Source organism: Sphaerodactylus townsendi, linkage group LG17 (genome assembly GCF_021028975.2).
Source record: "Sphaerodactylus townsendi isolate TG3544 linkage group LG17, MPM_Stown_v2.3, whole genome shotgun sequence".
In the NCBI taxonomy this organism is placed as follows: domain Eukaryota; kingdom Metazoa; phylum Chordata; class Lepidosauria; order Squamata; family Sphaerodactylidae; genus Sphaerodactylus; species Sphaerodactylus townsendi.
In genome coordinates, this window is record NC_059441.1 from 6,589,594 (window position 1) to 6,609,705 (window position 20,112).

General features: G+C 51.1%; 1 protein-coding gene across 1 annotated transcript in view; it reads right to left on the reverse strand.

Moving 5' to 3' along the window:
* Positions 1–4,754: 4,754 nt before the first annotated feature.
* Positions 4,755–20,112, reverse strand: part of WDR72 (WD repeat domain 72) — a 38,944-nt gene continuing 23,586 nt past the window's right edge. The window contains exons 6-10 of the mRNA XM_048482110.1: positions 19,440–19,525; positions 17,909–17,991; positions 16,273–16,444; positions 8,108–8,215; positions 4,755–4,947 (exon numbers count right to left, since the gene is read on the reverse strand). Coding sequence (XP_048338067.1) covers positions 4,892–4,947; positions 8,108–8,215; positions 16,273–16,444; positions 17,909–17,991; positions 19,440–19,525 — 505 coding nt within the window. The 3' untranslated portion in view covers positions 4,755–4,891. The remainder of the gene's footprint in view (positions 4,948–8,107; positions 8,216–16,272; positions 16,445–17,908; positions 17,992–19,439; positions 19,526–20,112) is intronic.

Below are 20,112 nucleotides of genomic sequence, written 5' to 3' on the forward strand. Positions count from 1 at the left end.
CACAGCTATGAACACCTGCCCCATCCCAACCAATCATGGGGCGGGGGAGGGAGGGTCTCCCAAGAGAATAGGCCTCTTTTCTACGGAGTGCACCTTCTATTCCCCCCCCCCCCCCCGCCCACAGAGACCAGCCTGTGAGGAACACTGCGCGTTCAATGCACAGGAGACGAATTGGAATTCCCAATTAGTCACAGATGTTTAATTTAATCACAATTAATGAATTACAGTTCGCCCTAAGGGAAAATTGGCTTTCCTTGCCAAAGGGTGTTTAGTGAAGAGTACTGAAATCCATGACCTATTCCTCCCATGAACAGCCTGCCCATTAAGAATGCATAAGGCTCTTCTCCGTGATGGTCCTTTTAATCGCCTGCAATGCCCGAAAGAAAACCATCAAATGGCAAAATATTACAAATGAAGATTGGAGCCTGTGGCTGTCAAAGGAACATCCCTGTCACAGCAAGGCGACTTCGAGGGCGGCAGCTTCAAAGTGCCAACGGAACAGGGGGGGCACACTGAAATCCAAACAAGAGCCTGCAAAAGCACTTGTAGACTTGGGCCAAGCGGGACTGATGTGCAGACATGCTACACCCAAGGGGTGCTCGACATCTTGTGCTGGGCAGTAGCTGCGCTTGAAATAAACTCTGCCGGCCGGCTGTGCCGTTTAGGGTGAATCGGTCATGGAAGGGCTTTTTAGGTACACGTTTTGCAAAATATGACACATTGCTGAATTGCCCTGGGTAGTTTCTCAACCCCAATTGTGCTACTTTGGGTTGGTTTATTATTTTATCTGATTGCTTTATGTTTTGGAGTGCTACCAACTGAATTACTGCTGATGTATTAAAACTATGCGTATTTTTCCTACCTGGTCTGGCTGGTTTGCATATTTTTGTCTTAGAACCATTGTCTGAGGCTAGCTTTCAATTGAATTGCATTGTTGTCAACTGTCTCCAGCCTTGACAGTGGAAAGGCAGATTACAAAATGCTTTCATGAACATTAATGCCGCCACCTCCCTCCCCCGGCCAGACTTTCTGCTTGGCACCAATTGGTTTTGCATAGGAGGCAGCCCAAACCGTGTCAGCGGCACAGAATTTCCTGGCTGTGTCCAAAACCCAAGCCAGAGGCATGCCTTTCACTCCCATCGGTCGTTCCTCTCTCCTTCCCACAGCGGGCCGAGGTTAGTTCTTCCAGGCTGCTGGTGTACATCAGACCAGAAACTCCTAATGTGGTGCTGTTCATCCAAGCACAGGAAGAAACTAAATTACGTGGTTTAACCCATCAATCTCAGGCCACACCTGGGGCAGATTCATCGCAATCTCGGGTGCCGCTCCGGCACAGTGGCCTTGTGGCCTTCCACTCACAGGCCTAAAACAGAACCCAGAAGAGCCAGGCGCTCGGCTTTGCCAAAAGCTGAAGTTTAGCTTGTCATGTTGCTGCAGCTAAAAAGAGAAAGCAACCAAGAAAATGCCCACGTCCTTTTTTGCCAACTGAATGGTGTGTGAACTAAGAAAACAGGTGGTGTATTTATATCTGATTGAAATCCACAGAATACTTTCCTGGGAGTAGAGTCCCCAGAGAATAGACCTGATCGGGATTCTGAGCAGATCTGCCACCTTCGGCTCCCTGAGAGGTGGAGGTGGAGTCCAGGAGCGCAGCCTGCCAAATCATGGGGAGGTCTACAGGTGCCTGGAAGGGACAGAGGATGCTGCCTGCCTCTTTACCTGTGTCTGTTGATCCTGGACAGGGGGCGGGCGGGCGGGGGGGGGGCTCTTTCTGCCTGTCCTGCCATTGGCTTTGAAGAGCAAAGAGGATCAGAGGATCACCAAGAGGGGAAGTATATGTGGAAAGTGTGCCCAGGTGACAGGTGCTGAGGGGCCAATTTGTGCCCCCTCCCACATGCTGCCTCCCACTGGTCTGGTTCACTGTGATGGTTGAAAACAACCCGATGGCACTGGAGCAGGGAAAGGAGAGGGTGGCTGGCTGGTTTTGGTGCCCCTCTTGGTTCCTACCTCAAGTATATTTTCAAAGGTTTGAAGTCTGACCAGATTCTGCTTCCAGAAACTGCCGGGCGAAAGGGACGGGCGGTCTGGCCAAGTGGCAAGCCGGTGCAATCCAGACCAAAACTGGCACACGGCCTTTCTTCCCTCTTTGGGCCTGACTGACGTGTGCCTGAGGAACTGGCTGAGATGTCAGAAACAGAGGTGGCTCCTTTCAAAATCAAGCGGTCTTTGTTTTCTTCACAAATCAGATCCGCACAACAATTGTGAAAAGAGGAGTTTCCACAATCAGCAGCACATCATCTTTTAGCAGAGATTTCCATTCCGCCGTCTCTTCCGGAAAACAGCCCACTCATTTTGCTGCGGATATAAAATTATGGTCCTGAGAAAACTGACAGCGTCTCTGTTGAGGGAAATCAATGCTCTCACTGCCACATCTGCTCAATATCTTGCAGCCATCACCCAGGTAATGACACCAAACTGCAGGGTAAATGGCCCCAGCACGGAGCAGGGAAACACCTCTCCGATCTGCCGGGAAGACAGGCCGCCTGGGCAAAAAGCTCGCATTTTTACAACGGTTTCCTCTGGTCAAGCATTTCCAAGCACAAAGAGCTGCATTTTTCAAACTGAGCACCAGAAAAGTGACTGATGGGGCTCCAAGATTTGCTCTGAGGCCGTATAGTGGCCACCTCTTCTTCAGCTGCGCGGCAGTGGCGTAGGAGGTTAAGAGCTCCTGTCTCTAATCTGGAGGAACCGGGTTTGATTCCCAGCTCTGCTGCCTGAGCTGTGGAGGCTTATCTGGGGAATTCAGCTTAGCCTGTGCACTCCCACACACACCAGCTGGGTGACCTTGGGCTAGTCACAGCTTCTCGGAGCTCTCTCAGCCCCACCCACCTCACAGGGTGTTTGTTGTGAGGGGGGAAGGGCAAGGAGATTGTCAGCCCCTTTGAGTCTCCTGCAGGAGAGAAAGGGGGATATAAATCCAAACTCTTCTTCTTCTTCTTCTTTATCACAGATCACCATGTTGCAATATTTCCTCAAGTTTTCACCCATCTGCAGTGCTTCATTCCTATAACTGAGATGTCTTTTAAAGGCGAGCAGTAACTTCTTTAAGGACGTGCCGGTGCAGTAGTATTCACAATTCCAGAAGTCTCAAGTCAACATTTAGGCTTATTCTTTCAAAATCCATGCACCTGAGATGCATGTTTAGAATTGGATAAGCAGACCTTATGAACATCCAACACAGCCAGTAAAGACAACTGTCCCTCAATCTTTCATCCTGGTTTTGCACCTTCGATTGCTCCTGACAGTCTGCACAACGTGCACCCACAAATATTTGGCTTTGCTCAGAACAAGAAACCTTCTTGTCTGAAGATGCTTTCCAGCAGGGGGAACAAAGGAAAACTGCTCTCTAGCCTTGAAGGAAATGAGAAAAAGTCTGGGCTTAATGGGAACTATTTTCCTAGCCCAAGTTAAGTCACTGTCACCTAATCAGAAATTAATCTTCCCTAATAAATAAATTTTTTCAGATTAGGAAGAGATTGTTTCCAGGACCATTTACTAACATGTTCATAATGTTATCAAGAATCAAAAAGGAACATTAATCACATATTTACAACTTCCATTAGAACCAAGAACAAACAAGATCCCATTGTCTCATTTTCTTATGTTTTAATAGTTAAAAAAGCGCAAGAATGTTTCACACAGGAGGATCTACACAAAGGCTACAGGAATGCCCCCTTTTCCTGAGAAATTTAGCATATTTAGGGTTATCCACACATTTAAGCTATGATGAAATTTTAGGCATAGTTACAATCTCCCTGATTTTGGCATATCGTTCCAAAATGGTAGCTATTTTTTTATTCTTACTCTTCCTAGCCAATAACAAATAAGAAGCTTTCTGATTAAGTAAATGTTTAATATTATCCATGTATCTCAATAAAACCTTACTTGTAAAGGAAATGATGAATCCATTATATGTGGTATAATTTTGTACTTTTAGATTTAGTACAGCATGTATAGTAAAGGTGTCCCATATGAAGCCTGGTAATAAAACAAGAACTTTACCATATTTGGAGAACGATGTAAATTGCTTTGGACTCCATGAGAGAAAGAGAGGTGGGATACACAGTTAATTAGTAATTTTGGGTATAGTTGTGGTGCAATCAAGAGGCAAACCCCAACACATGACAATGTTACATGAAAGCTGCTGAATGATGTGAACAGAGCAGTGGACAAAGAATGAGACCCGTTATCATGCCAGGTCTGTGTGCCTGGGGCTGCTTGCCCTGTTTTTACCGGGAGAAACAGAAACTCCCTCCTGGTTGTCTGGAGGCCGGACACAGGAACGAGGACAAAGAAGCAGGCAACCTTGTGAGTCTGTGTTTCTGTGTGTGTGTTTGCGCGTGGTGTGTGTGTGTGTGCACGCGCGCGCACGGGGAGGGGGGCTGAGAAAGACTCCTTGGAGCTGAAATAGGTTTTGTATAAAGCTGAAGAGCTTGCTACCATCAGCCAACGAAGGACTTCTATAGCTCCCTTTCTGAGGAGCAGTGGCGTAGTGGCTAAGAGCAGGTGCACCCTGATCTGGAGGAACCGGGTTTGATTCCCAGCTCTGCCGCCTGAGCTGTGGAGGCTTATCTGGGGAATTCAGATTAGCCTGTGCACTCCCACACATGCCAGCTGGGTGACCTTGGGCTAGTCACAGCTTCTCGGAGCTCTCTCAGCCCCACCCACCTCACAGAGTGTTTGTTGTGGGGGGAGGAAGGGAAAGGAGATTGTAAGCCCCTTTGAGTCTCCTATAGGAGAGAAAGGGGGGATATAAATCCAAACTCTTCTTCTTCATCTTCTTCTTCTTCTGTCTTATCTTCACATCTCACTGGCAAAGCAGCACTGTCTGCTAACACACTTTACAGGAACACACCTTGGACATCCAATGATGTGGCTTCTTCTCGTCTGAAAAATAAAAACACACGTTGTGCATTTGACCCCTCTCTGGCCTTCTGGTCACTTTTGCATCTTTTTAAAATGGGTCATCTAATAAGATGCTGGTGACCATCTTGAAGCAAAACGACCAATAAATATTCCACACTTGTGGGCTATCCATCGAGGTCAAGATATGAGTGCACTTTTGCTTAGGTCCTAGTATGCACCATCAACAGCTAGCTACTAAATAACACACCTCTCACATGCACGTAACGGGGAGGGGCGGGGGGACCGGAGGCGGCAGGGGGGAGGGAGGGACAGAAAAGCCTCATTTGTGAACAGTGTTTTTGAGTGACAGGAATGGTTGCTTTCCATTCTGTAGGTCATGACCAGAAATTAGGTCATTCAAAGAGGCAAGAAAAACTCGACATCTGGGTGAGGTGTCGGCTGGAGACGGCACCTTCAGTTGCTTTCCTCTGACTCGTGGGATTGGTGGGAGGCCGGGGGGGGGGGATTGCTACGCTGTGAAGATGTGAAGGGAAGTCTGATCCAAACCCTTATGTCTGAATACTGCCGTCAATTACTGATAATTGATAACTGTGTTTAATTTTTAGAAATCGCTAGAAGCTCCCTGCGTGGCCTGGCAGCTCCAGCCTCCTCAGTGCCCCGCCTTTTGTTCAAGGGGGGGCTGGAGATGGTAGCAGAACCTCCTCCTCCTTGTCCTGGACGACAGTGACCTGGGAGCTGAGCAGCAATCAGGCAGGTCGGTGCACTTCGGACTGGTGCTCCCACAACCAGTTTCGTAGGAGGAGGGATTGTCAGCCCCCGGGGGCTGGAGAGTGGTATGAAGCAGGTGACCCTTCTAGGTTGTGCTTTGTGGCGGGACCAAGCAGACTTGGAGGCAGAGGTTGTGTGCACGGACCTGACCGACCAAAGGCAAGCAGGGAATGACGTGGGAAAGAGGGGATCTGAAAGGCTGTGCAGATCCTTCGCCTGCAGCTGTGCTGGCTTTTGACTGGTGGAAGAGTCCTGAGTGTGTGCCGGAGGTGAGCCCAGCCAGCCAGGGGTTCAAGCGGCCTCTCTAGCTTGCCTGGTCTTGGTGCAGGGAGGCCACCTGACCGCAACCACCGTCGGGCTTCCTCTCTGCCCTTGTGCTGGCCTGCCACGAGGCACTCCAGACCCGCCTGCTCTCCTCCTGTGACTCTTTTCCAAGAAGGGTTTCTGCCAGAGGTGCCTTAGGCTCATTCCGCACATGCAGAATAATGCACTTTCAAACTGCTTTCAGTGCTCTTTGAAGCTGTGCGGAATGGCAAAATCCACTTGCAAACAGTTGTGAAAGTGGTTTGAAAACGCATTATTTTGCGTGTGCGGAAGGGGTCAGAGTGTCTCTACACAGAATCTCCTTCCCCCCACACACACACACAAGCAGCCCTCCCTCACCCATGGCTCTTTGCTGCCGGTGCCCAAACTGCCCAGTCCGGCGAGGCTCGCTGCTCTGCCAGGACAAGCTCAGCAGATCAGATTTTTTCCCCGGTTGCAGAGAGAGAGGACACAAGCCCACAGTGGGGGAAATGAAATCTAGCTCCCCAGTGAAGCCGTTTCTGCCTCTCATGCTTGGAGCTGATGTTCGACCTGTAACCTGGGGTCACATTAGAGTCCACGCCAGCCCGCTTCACTCTTCACACTCGCCTGGCCATTTACGCCTGTCCACGGATCAATATAAGCAATTCTTGCAGAAAAGCGATGTTGCCATGACAACCTGGCCACAAATTCTCAGTGGGAAGATGCGAGATCAGGCAAGGACTCTCTGGAGATTTCCCAGCCGATAAAGGCAGTGAATGGATGGAGGGAAAGCCAGAGGGATTTGTCGTTTGCTGCAAAGATAATGATGGCAGCAAAGACAGATGCTGCTTGGCTCAGATTTCAAGCGTTGAGGACTTATTGATAAGTATTTCCCCCACCACCTTCGTGCTACTTGTGCATTCAAAACCTTCCTGGAATATCTCTGGGTGCATTCGGATTCCACGAAGGGATCTGGATTTCCAAGCCAATATCAGATAAGAGAAGATTCCCTTCAGCTCATCTGAGCTACTTTGGAACAGGCAGGAAATCCTCTTTGCTTCCGTCCAGAAAAGATCAAAAGAGAGAGATGCATTTTTCTCCCAAGGAAACCGGACAGTTGGCCATCATTTGCTTTTTTCAGACAGTGTGAAGCAGGCAAATGAATCTGCCGCAGAAATGACCAAATGGTAATTTCCATTTGGCTCATGCCTGAACACCGGAGAAGCTGCGGCCGCCTCCCTCTCAGGCATTCAGCACAAAGCATGCTGGGCCTCCGTGATCAGGCTGAGAGGGGCACGAGCACGGCTGGAGAAGGTCAGCGACAGCTGTTTCTCACCTCCTCCCCAATCCTCTCAAATCCAGTCAGGCAGCCACAGGCCCAGCTGGGCTCCGAGAGGGCCCTGGGGAGCGGACAAGGATGTTGGGTTGCACCTTTCCCCGGAAAATTAAATCTCAACAGTGTCCCCTGGGAACCATCCAGGAGGCCTTTGTCAGAGCCAGACACGGGAGCAGTTAACTAAGCTGGCAGGACCTAGTCGGGATGAGAAAGCAGCGATATACGCCATTCAGCACACAAAGCTGCAGGAGAAGAAGAAATACCAGGTGAAGACAGCTGGGCAATTTACAGTCCTGGTTCACTGAGAATGTTTCAGCAAATTGCGAACGGGAAGGTTCCGTGGATCTTCCTCCCCACATTCACCGAAGCACGACTGATCAGAAAAACATGGAAATAAACTCATCAAGCCCTCCGTTAGACTTCCTCCGGAGCAACAATCCTGCGCGAGACGGTCCCTCGGCCTTGGCATCATCCTGCTCTCTGCTCAAGGAGTCAGTTGTGGCAGGACTGGTCACAGGGAACTCGCAGGGCATTGCGCTCTTGTTCTGATGGGGGCAGCAACGGGAAGAAAAAAGCAGGAAAGGAAACCCTGCCTGCCTGCCTGCCTTGTACCTGCCTGCCTGCCTTGTGCCTGCCTTGTGCCTGCCTTGTGCCTGCCTGCCTGCCTGCCTGCCTGCCTGCCTGCCTGCCTGCCTGCCTGCCTGCCTGCCTGCCTGCCTGCCTGCCTGCCTGCCTGCCTGCCTGCCTGCCTGCCTGCCTGCCTGCCTGCCTGCCAGGGCACATAGAGCTTACCTTGGTTATCTGCCTCTTCCAAGGTCTTCTGCTCTTCAGAAATGTCCTCTCCTCCTGGTGATATTTCACGGGACAAAGAGCTGTCACACTTGACCACGGAGTCTGCAGCTAGAAAGGAACCCAAGTATTACGCATTATTCTATTCCTTTTCTACACTCAGAATATCGTTTTCATCTGGATTAACATTTATCCTGATTCCACTGGCCCCAGAGGGTTACAAAAAAATGAAGCATACAGACCAAACCCACAAAGTCCTCTAATTCCACCCTCAAATTGAAACCACTTCAGGCAAAAATTGTGCCACAAACCAACATGACACCCAAATCAGTATCAGCTAACAAAAAAGCCAGGCAAGTGGCGGGAGAAACATCAGAGGCAAGCACTTGCTGAATCCAGAAATCTCTCAAAAGAGCCACCGGCACGCAGTAAAAAAACCCCAACATTTCAAGTGTACCAGACCATCGAGGGCACAGCCTGTCAGAAGAAGCTACTCCCCAGAATTTACCCAGCAAAACAGCAGAGGGGGAAACATTTCCTCTTGCCAAAAGAAAAGCCCTCTCTTGTTGCTGTTTTTGACATGATGTCACAGCCAAATTATGGCAACGTCATAGGGTGCTCAAGGCCAGAGACATTCAGAGGTATTTTCATCATTATCTGCCTCTACGTAGCAGCCCTGGCCTTCCTTGTTGGTCTCTCTTCTGTCCAAGTGCCAGCTAGGCCTAATTCTGGATGGTTTCCAAGATTTGATGACATCAAGCTAGCCTATCCAACTTAGAGCCTGAATAGCTGGGGACAGTAAAAAAAAGGAAAAGGAAAAAAAGGAAGTGTAAAGGAAGTGTAATACCCCCAAAAAAGTAGAGAGCAAGCCCTAGCAAGGACCGTCTGATGACCTCAGAGACCATGCTCTGTCAAGGCCAACAGATAATGAAAATGTGAGACACAGCCCCCCAAAATGGAGTTTATATTCAAATTTGAGTCTCCATTGTGAAACGAGGAGGAGACTGAGGAGGAGGAGGAGTTTGGATTTATACCCCACCTAAGAAGTGTGACTAGCCCAAAATCACTCAACAGGAATGTAGGAATAGGGAAACAGATTTGATTCACCAGAGAAGAGTCTGCCGCTCATGTGGAGGAGTGGGGAATTGAACACGGTTCTCCAGATTAGTGCCCACTGCTCTTAACCTCCTCACACTGGCTCTCCCCAGAAAACAGAGCCTAGTTCTGGTAAAGGTGGAAAGCCAGCTTCCAGCTTCACAATGTGGGGTTGTGGGCTACTGTTTTGGAATGTAACTGTTTTAAATTGTTATTTTATGATGTTTTATATTGTTCACCGCCCTGAGCCCTGTTGGGATAGGGCGGTATATTAAATCTAATAAATCATCATCATCATCATCATCATCATCATCATCATCATCATCATCATCATCATCATCATCATCATCATCATCTATGGCCCAATTCCAATCAGAGGCCCATAAAGGCGCAAACTGGCCCATTCAAAGCGGGGCCTTGTCCTTCAGAGCCTTAAATACTTGGGACTGGGGTCTCTGAAGGGCCACTGACCCCTGTATATTCCTGCATGGCAGGCCCTGTTTCATCCCCCAGTTGTAGCAGAGGCCAGTCTGACTGGGCCTCTTCAGGTGTGGAGCTCCAACTTCGGAATGACCTCGGCACAGCCAGCTGCCTGCTGTTGACCCCCTTGACTTTTCAGCTTCGGGTCCAGGTGTCCAAGTTTATCTGAGATTTTAACACATCTATTCTGTGCTCAGTGACGTGGAGTTAAGGTCGGGTGACGGGTTCACCATTGCAGCTGCTGTGCCCTTTGAGCAGCCCCTTGGCCAGTTTGCCGGAAAGAAGAGCGCGTGTGCTTCACTTGTTGCCTTGGCAGGTAGATGCCTGTTAAATTTGAGGGGCAGAGCAAACGTGTTGAGACAAGACGGGTTCTCTTTCCACGCCGGCAAAAGCTGCAAGCTGTTCCAGCAGGTAATGATTGCGCTGGAGCTGCCAGAATTGCGGCAGGGCCCAAGTAGCAGCGGTGCTCTGTCTCTTGCGGTCCTCTTGCAGTGGCTTGCTTGGGAATCGGGAACAGAATCACTTTCTAAATGGGTGTTGAGTGGCATCTTAAAAGCTCTTGGGGAGAGCTGCTCTCATTTCCATGCATGTCTTTGTTGAACCGCTTCTGTTCCCCATTTTCAAAACAACACAGATACACTAGAATACGGGATGTGTAATGACATTGCTGCAATTAGATTAAATGAAGTGGCAAGAATTAAAAACCGCCAGAGGAGCCCACAGAGTAATTTGAAGGCTCGGCAGTAGCTGGTGCACAGCAGCCCCTGCCAAGCAGAGTCGAAACAAACACTGAGACGATCCCTCAGTGTCAACCAGAAGCGTACCAGGGGCAAATGGCGCCCGGAGACAAATTGTCTCCAGGACGCCCCCCAGGCTCTGCCCCCACCACCCTAGCTCCACCCCTGATGCCCCCAGGCTCCACCCCCACTGCACCTCAACCCTGCCCATGTCACCATGGACACGGGCATCTAGGGTGCCCACCTCCCCCCAGACTCCCCCTGCTGGCTGGGTTCCCAGCGGCAGCCTGCAGTCTCTTCTGAAGAGAGGGGGGAGTCCAGGGTGGGGTTGAGGGTACTTGGAGGCAGCAGGAAGTCCTGCTGCCTCGTCATTTTTTGTGTGCCTCGGATGGGGTCGACAGCAGGACAGCAGGACTTCCTGGTCACGTGGGGGGCTGATTTTGCACCCCCATGTGACCAGAAGAGTGGCGCCCGGGGACAAGGGGTATCCCTTGTCCCTAGGCAGATACGCCACTGGTGTCAACTCTGGAGGTCGCAAGTGTGCTGGTAGGGGCAAGAAGACCCCAAACCAGGCCAAAACTAGTCTCGAATTGTATTGGCCAGGTCCTGTTGCTCAGCAATAAAGACTGGCTGTGGACTCCTGAGATACCACCACTGTCTGCCAGACCAGATACAAATCATCTGTGAAATACAGACCCAGTTTGTGTGTATGCCAGCGGGTGAGGAGAAACTAGATCCAGGTAACCCCCCTGTATCCAAGGGCAGACTGGACAGGGAAAGTGGATGTGCCATGAGCCAAGTGGAGAGCCTCCCTGCCCCTGCCATATGGGACTACAAGGGTTAGGGCAGACAAGGACCACGAGCGCACCCCCTGCTCCCTCATGAAAACGGGCAGCGGTTCCCATTGCCAAGGAAGGTTCTGAGCCAAGGGGCACTGTTGCCCATGGAGAACCAACAAGGACAGCGGACGCTTCCCAAGAACACCATTCTGACCCTCCGACTTTTTACAAGTTCCAGTATGGAAAACAGAGAGATTATTTGGGTGACTGCTCTGAAACAAGTTATGGAGAAAGTTTTCTCAATTTAAGCATTGATTTCAAAGGTGAAAATTAATTTAAGCACAAATGAATTTGGAGTCTCCAAAATGTCCTTTACTGCACCTCACCCCGGCTCCTCCACACACACACCCCACACACCCCTCTTGAGTTGCCGGTGGCAGGCAGAGCCTTCTTCCATGTGGCCTGGCCGGCTGAGGCTTCCAGAGGGTTCGGAGCTCCCCCCAGCCTTGGCTGGCGGCACAGCGCACTCCTAGGCAGCAGCCAAAGAAGCAGGTGTGTTTCCTCTGCCACGGACTGTACACCTGCTTGGAAAGAGGTGCTTCCTTTTCAAGGGAAAAGTGACTCATTAATCAGAACAGCCTCTAGAACCTCCCCCACTTGTGCCCTGATATGGCTCCACGGAGTTTCTCGCTCCAGAACCAGAAGGGATACAGACAACCGCCAGCTCCAACACTCCAAAAACGGGGGCTGTGGTGCAGCTTGAGATGAAAAATGGCTCTGTGTGCACGAGAGAGAGAGACAGAGACAGAGACAGAGACTTAGCAACAAGAATCTGACCCATCTCTCTCCCATTAGCCATTCAGGGGGGAACTAGCCTCTTTGGGAAACGGACGGGGAATCTGCATAGAAATGCTCCAGCACTTCCCCTCGTGAGCATAAAGCACTGGAATGGTTGGGCTGAGCCAGCTGAACCGCATCCCTGCTTGTAAAGCACAGAGGGCATTTATCACCTCTCCCAGACAAGTTATTGAACTTGTCTGGGAGGGTTCCCGCAGAGGTAGTGGATGAGCCCTCTATGGAGAGAGCGAGGTGGGGCACAGCAGCCCGACGGCCTCTCTGTGAATTCAGCCAGAGGAACCTCCTAAGGCCTTCTGTGATGCTGGCGGCCACTTCATGGCAGCCCAGAGAAAGGGGGGCCCTCATTCCCGGCTCTCCAGCGGTGCACTCTGCTGAGCTTCTGAGGGTGCAGCAAGATGGCAGACAGGTCTGCCAGAAATGGCAGAGGCCCAAAAAAGGCCAAGCCACCCAGGAATGTCACGACCAGAGTGTTTGAGGAGGGAGGGAGGGAGGGAGGGAGGGAGGGGCCAGGGAAAAGAGCCCCGCCCCAGTCACTGCACAAACTCCTCCAGAAATCCACGTGGCCGGTCGAAATGCAGGGCAAGGCTTTGCCTGGCAACCACTTTCTGACAAGTCCTTGTGTCTGAACGGCACAGAAAGGTGTTGAGCCCCTGTGCGTGAGTTCCACGGAATAATTCTCCAAGTCAGTTTGTCCCCAGAGATTCTGCGAGGAACACAGCCAGGGGCATGCTTGGGCCAGCAGGAAGGGGGTCAAGAGATACCTGCAGCTGGGCTCATCTGATGTTCTCATGTAAACAGAGAAGCACAGAGCACAGCAAAGCCAGCAACTCCAGGGAAATTCTCAAGAGAAAGAGAAAGAATCGCTGTACCCTCCCCACCCGCCCCGCCCCGCTTTGATGTTTTGTTTTCCCAGGCCTTCACATTTCTATGCAAAACCAGTTTTTACAATGGTGAAAGTTCTGCAGTGGAATTCAACATGTTTGGTTTCTTAGCGTGGTTTGAACCACGAGAGCCCTGCAGAACCCTATCCTTTGCGATCTTTGGGATGAAGCTCGTGTGGCTCCTGCACTACTGAATGTTGTGTAAAAATACACAACACATCTGATTTCTGCTGCATTAAGGAGCTCTAGGGTAAAATACATGAACAAAAGAATGAAGTAAGGGGCAGGTTTACAGACTCTTCCAGTTTGCTTCCTTCCGTACTTGACCGCTAATATCAGAATATTTGATCTAAGTGAATGTCTACAAGACGATACAGTAGCCAAGTTAAGCCACAGGTTAGATAGTACGATACAAAATTGAGTTGTATCCCTTTACAGGAAAGAGATATACTATGAGGCATGAATACGTGAGGGTGTCATGAGGTGCAAATCCCACAGGGCCTCCGTCCAAAGTGCGCAACGTTCAGCTGGCCTGCGAAGTGCAGCGGACAGACCTCTCTTCCCCTTGACTTGGAATGCTGTCTAAGAGCCGCACCCTGAAGGGACCTCTGAGCACTCAGGCAAGATTCCAAAAATGTCCATGTCAAACAGGTCTGCAGAAAAGCAGAACTCACAGGGTCTGCTGGAAAGGTTGGAAGAGGGAGGAGGAGGCTGCAGCCAGGTGAGCTGATCTTGCCAGCTAGCTGTCATGTTCCTTAGAGAATTCCCAGGGAAAGAAAGACAGCCCAGCTTTACCTCCCGCTGACTGGATGCAATGAACAATTAAGCATAAGCATAAGCATTTTATTGTCATTGTGCACGCACAACGAAATTTACAGCAGCATTCCTCGATGCACACAATTTCAGACTCATACCCCACCCTCACTTTCCCCTTCCTCCACCCATCCCTACACAGCCCCAAATACATCAATATGAAGCAGCGGAGTTTAGCATAGCCACAGCTCTAGAGTAGAAGCTGTCTCTAAGCCTCTTTGTCCTAGTTCTGAGGGCCCTGTATCGTCTGCCAGATGGTAACAGTTTAAAAAGAGAGTGTGCTGGATGAGACGGGTCCCTCAGAATATTTTGGGCTTTATTTAGGCTTCGGGAATTATAGATTTCTTCCAAGGAGGGAAGAGGGCAGCCGATAATCCTTTGTGCAGTAGTGATCACCCTTTGGAGCGCCTTCCTATTCGCCACTGTGTTCCTCCACTTCTTCCCACACTCAAATATCAGAGACTTTCTGTCCAGCCTGCGATCTGCAGCTGTGTTTGAGAAGATGGCATCTTTATAAGAGTGGAACTCCCAGGATTCCCATGCAGGGTGCCTTACTAGCACTCAAGAGACCAAGGCCATCTCTTTTGGAATCTGAGAAACATCCAAATGCTCCAGCAAACACTGGGTGTAATAATGGCAAGACACAGCACCACGGGCCTCTCCATGCATGCGCAGGCATTCCAACATCCATTCAAAACTAGCCACAGAAATTCCTGAGCCATGTACAGATGTGCCAACAGAATCTCTGAAATGTGAAGCCACTTCGTCCCAAAGGGAACTGAATTAGAAACACACAGAAGCCACAATCCTATTGTGTTTACTTAGCGTCCAATCCGAGTTGCAATCCGCATTGACTTCAAGTAAATGTGTGCAAGAGTGAAGTGGAAGAGAGCAAAAGGGGGGAGGATCCGATGTAAACAAGAGATTGTCACACACAAAGCTTCCAGTCTGGCACCGTGGCAAGCAACAATCTCACTGGCTGATGTCAATGTCGTTTATGGCTTTTAAAAAAGGAACCCTTTTTAGATTCCAGGAAAAAGCAGAGGCTGGAAACCAGTTTTCCTGACAGACATCTATATAGCCACACCACGAGATTATAAATTAGCTGCCACAGAGAAGGCTCTCGACGAAGGGTGAACATAAACCTCAGGTCACTGACTTCCAGGGATCCACTAATGGGCTAAAGAAAACTGGATATCACTTCATAGCATAAATTCAGAATCAGACTTTCTTGCTCATAAACATGAGCCCATTAAAAGTTACAGCAACGTAGTCTGTTGTAAAATGAGACGATCCAACTGTAAAACTCATTTCCACTATGTGGATTTTTTTGACCACGAGCACATGACGGTATAAAACAGGAACAATACAAGTACAAGTGTGATCTCATTTAAAAAATATAAACCTGAGGACACAGGCTCATTTTCATCTGATCTGTAGTTCACTGACGTAGGGCCTTTCCCCACTCCCTTCCATCCCTTTACCTATGCAGCAAGCGCTAACCTGTTCCTCAGTAAAGGGCGGCGGAAAGAGCATCCCAGGCACGCGCCCAGGCGTCCCCACGCCTTCAGCGGCTCGCAATGTGCGAGGAATCGATCAAGACCGCTGCCGCTGCCTCAAGAGCGCCTGGGATGCGCTGGCCAGCTAAGGGGGCGCGACAGCGGCAGCGTCGGGGCGGCTGCACTGTGGCCGCCCCTGCCGTGGGGAGGGAGGAGGAACCCCGCGCTACTCTCCTCAAGTAGCGCGGGGCTTACGGTAAGTGGGGAAAGGCCCATTGTCTATGAAGAGATAGGAAACAGCTGCTTCCAACATGACCCCTGGCATCCAGTAGAGAATGAAGTCCTGGGCCCGTTTTGAACACAGGCAAAGTAACATTGGAGCAACTTCCTTATGAGGAGAGGCTGCAACGTTTGGGACTCTTTAGTTTGGAGAGGAGACGTCTGAGGGGGGATATGATTGAAGTCTATAAAATTATGCATGGGGTAGAAAATGTTGACAGAGAGAAATTTTTCTCTCTTTCTCACAATACTAGAACCAGGGGGCATCCATTGAAAATGCTGGGGGGAAGAATTAGGACTAATCAAAGGAAACACTTCTTCACGCAACGCGTGATTGGTGTTTGGAATATGCTGCCACAGGAGGTGGTGATGGCCACTAACCTGGATAGCTTTAAAAGGGGCTTGGACAGATTGATGGAGGAGACGTCGATCTATGGCTACCAATCTTGATCCTCTTTGATCTGAGATTGCAAATGCCTTAGCAGACCAGGTGCTTGGGAGCAACAGCCGCAGCAGAAGGCCATTGCTTTCACCTCCTGCACGTGAGCTCCCAAAGGCACCTGGTGGGCCACTGCGAGTAGCAGAGTGCTGGACTAGATGGACTCTGGTCTGATCCAGCAGGCTAGTTCTTATGTTCTTATGTTCTTAACATCCCATGATGTGTTCATCTCTTGAATGGGGAGATAATCAACAGCAGCCCCAAAGGATGATTTCAGGAAGGAGGGTGAGAGAGGCGCACGCACTTACCCAGCAACAGGTGGCTCTTGGCCAGCCCCGGCAGCAGGCCTTTGGGGTCCTCCTGGCTAGCCCTTGCTAGAGCGGCTGGCCCCAGCCCACGGCCATTGGCCAGTGCGCTCTGGAGGCTCCTCGTGCTCCGCTGAACTTCAGCCAACAGTACAGCTTGCATGGCCTCCACAACCTGTCAGATCAAGACTGTATTAGTGAGACTAGTGAGCTGCTGCTGGCAGAGAAGTCATAGCATGACAGAGTTGGAATGGGCCATGCAGGACTTCTGGTCCAACCCTCTGATCAACGTGGGGTCAGCCTAGAGCAGCCCTGGCTAGTGTTGTCCAGCAGCCCCTGCTTGAACGTGAGCCCCACACCACCTCCCTCAAACACCGTTCATTTATCTAAAAATGCACAACCTGCTTCCTGGCAGGCTGAGGCAACTGACCATAACCAGGAATGGACAGTCTGGAGGCACCCAGAACACAGAAGCAAAGCGATTCACTAAGACCTCTCAGTGGGAAGAAGAGAAGAACTCCTGCCCTCGGTGTGGGGAACTGCAGCAGCGGTCAAAATGATGCCAGGATGGTGAGGCCACGGAGGTGAGGGGCGCAGACCAGAGGTGGGATCCAACCAGTTCTCACCACTTCTCTAGAAGTGGTTTCTGAGTGCCAAGAAGGGGTTACTAAAGCAACCTCCCTGCCCAATAGGGACTGGAGGTGCGTGTGTGCGGCGGCATCACTGTTTGAATCCCACCACCATCGGAACCTGTTATTAACATTTTTGGATCCCACCACTGGTGCAGACCCAGGATAGGGTGGGAATGGGGGAGGGCTTGTGTTCCCTTTCCTGTCAGACCTTTCAGACACGCACAACAGCCAGGGTCAAAGGTTATCTGCCAGAAACGCTCTCCACACAGCACAGGGATCACACTGGGTGGGGTTTGGGGGAAGGAGACTGAAACCCCCTCCTGCGTGTCTTTGTTGTCTGACTTGGAGCTGCGCCACCTTGGGGCATTTTGTTGCAGCCCCAAAGAAACCCCACTGCTCCCTCCTGTGCCACTGAAGCCATCTACGTCAACCTTGCTGTGCCACCCTGAGCAATCACTTACCGGGAGGGGTGGGGCTGGATGGATGGAAAGCCAACCCCTGTGTCTGCAGTGAAGAAGGTCTGCAAGGGAGCAGTGCGGTGCCCTCAGGGGGGCAGCAGCAAGCCAAGAGCCCCCTGCATCCGCTGAGACAAGAGCCTGGCTCTTTCTGCTCTGCTCCTGCTAAGGGCAGCCAAGTAGAAAGGCTGGCCACGTAACCCATGATCACGCCTGCCGGAGCCTGACTGCCCTTGGAGTCAGGAGAGACAGGGAAACAGGCTTCACTCCTTCACTTCCACACCCCAAGGCCACTGGGAAGGCCCCCGGGGGGGAGGGGGGCTTGATCAGCATTCAACTGCATGGCCCTCCTCCCATCAAGGTGGTGGTGCTGGACACCTTGGCCTCTTTGACTGGAGGAAGGGGAGGGCAGGCAGGCCTTGTCTTCCCAGAGGAGCCTGGCCAGGGCCGTGCAATACAGAGGAGCAACAGGCAACTCTGCAGCCAAGAGCCCTTCCTGCTCGGCACAGCAGTGATGGAGTCCCCAACGGCTGAAATACCTCCATTCCCTACCTCAATGGACTGGTCTCTCCAACAAAAAATCAGCTTTACAAGTGAAATATTCTCAGCATCATGAACGGGAAATCCGAAGGGGCCTGAAAACACACCAAGCAAAGCTGGTAAGAAACCAGATCCAAGCACAAGAAAACCTCCAGCACGGAGCCCCTTCTCCGGAAGGGCCGACCAGAAAGGGCGGCCGGGGGCAGGGGACTAAGTGGGGGCATTAAAGAGCTCGTGTGGCCACCACTGGCACTGAGCTCATTGAAACCCCACATGCTGGTGTCGTTTAGTATACTCCATCCCACCAAACACAAGTCATGGGGGGATCGCTAAGTCCGGGGAGGCGGGGTCGCAAGTCCTTGCTTCTCAGGCATGATTCTGAGGAGACCCGCTGTGCGAGGTGTTGGAAGTGAAGGACTTTACACTGTTACGCTGTTTCCTGCCTCAGCCTACAGGGGGGGTTTTACTAGAGAGCCAGTGGCTAGATAGGGACCTAGGAATTGACACCTTTACTCTATCATGTTGGCGCTATCCCCTTTGATGTTAGACTGATACGCTCAGGGACTTCCTTCCTTCCGGCTTCCTCCTCGACATCTCTCCATCTTATTCCTACCATGCCTAGAGGAGAGATGGATGCTCCGTGCATCCATCCCCATCCAGCTAGATCAGGATAGAATAGTGAACCTGTCTCTCCATCTTTCTATCCAGAACGGAGTTCACTAATAAATACTCTTTTTATTAGATTAGAAACTACAACTGACTCCGACTTTCTTTTGTGCAAGCTTGCTGCACCTTGGGATCCATCACGCACGCGCATGCACACGAGGTCAGGCTTCTGATGTTCTAGCCACCCGTGCCACTCTGCTAGCTCTTATTCCCAACACAAGGAACAAGGGGTCCTCCCCACAGCCATTTTCCAGACCTGCACTCCCCTGGCCGAGAATGTGAGCAGTGTGACTGCCTCAGGGAAAGACCTCTTGACAGTCAGCTGTGCCACTGTCACCGCTGGCTGATTATCTCCTTAAAGGGGGAAATCCCTTCTCCAGCCAGCAAATTAAAGGTTAAGTGTTGAATTCTGATGGTTAGCCCAGGACCCTCCTGAAATCCAGCCCCCCCCCCCCCCCCCACACACACACACACGTTATTCAGCATACAGAACGTCTTCCCTCTTCTGGGGGTGGAAACTGCCATCCAGCCAGAACTGACTTATGGTGACTTGTAACTACCCTGTTTCCCCTAATATAAGACATCCCCGGAAAATAAGACGTAGCAGAGGTTTTGCTGAAGTGCGAAATATAAGGCATCTCCCGAAAGTAAGACGTAGCCAAGTTTTTGTTTGGAAGCATGCCCGACGAACAGAACACGGAAAAATAAGACATCCCCTGAAAATAAGACATCGCGCATCTTTGGGAGCAAAAATTAATATACGACACTGTCTTATTTTCGGGGAAACACGGTAAGTACCACCTGGGGCTGACCCTGTGGCCATCCAGGCCAGGGCTTTCCATGTCTGCAAAAGTCCCGCTGCGTCCCCGACACTCACCGTCAAAGGGCTCCTCGTGAGCACTGCTGGTCCCACCAGACTGGCTGGCTCTCCATTTGGCGCGGACGGACTCTGCTTTCTGCAGGCTGGACAGAAAGGGTACCAGGAATGAGTGTCCGCTGCAGAGGGTTCTCTGGGGGGGCGGGGGGGGGGGCAAACGCACTCGGCATGGCTGTTTGCAGAGCATCTGTCTGTCACTTAAGGGCAAAGCCAATCGGCTGCACTGTCGGGGATGGGGGCAAAGGGCACAGGCTCTATCTACTCTGCTGGAGAAGGGGACGGGGCAAAGACCCCCATAGCGCCTCAGAAATGGTTGCTTCTGCCCTCAGGCTCTCAGGAGAGGGCCCCCGCAGGTCAGGATAATCTGCCAAGCTGCTGCCAGCCCCACCAGCTGCCTCCCCAGACAGCATCCCAGCAACTTAAGGCGAGATGAAGGGCCGTGGGGGCAGTCGCAGGGCCCTCAGCAACGGGCTCCCCTTTTTTGCAGGTAACTCTTGCCCAGAGGCCAAATCAGGGGAGACTCTGCCCATGAAACGCTGAGCTGGAATTTATCTGCAGATCATTTGACACTTTGAGGTATGAACTCAGTAGACCCTTGGGGTGATCAGCTCACTCACTTCTCAGAGTCATCTGACGAAGGGAGCACCGACTCTTGAAAGCTAACATCCCAAAA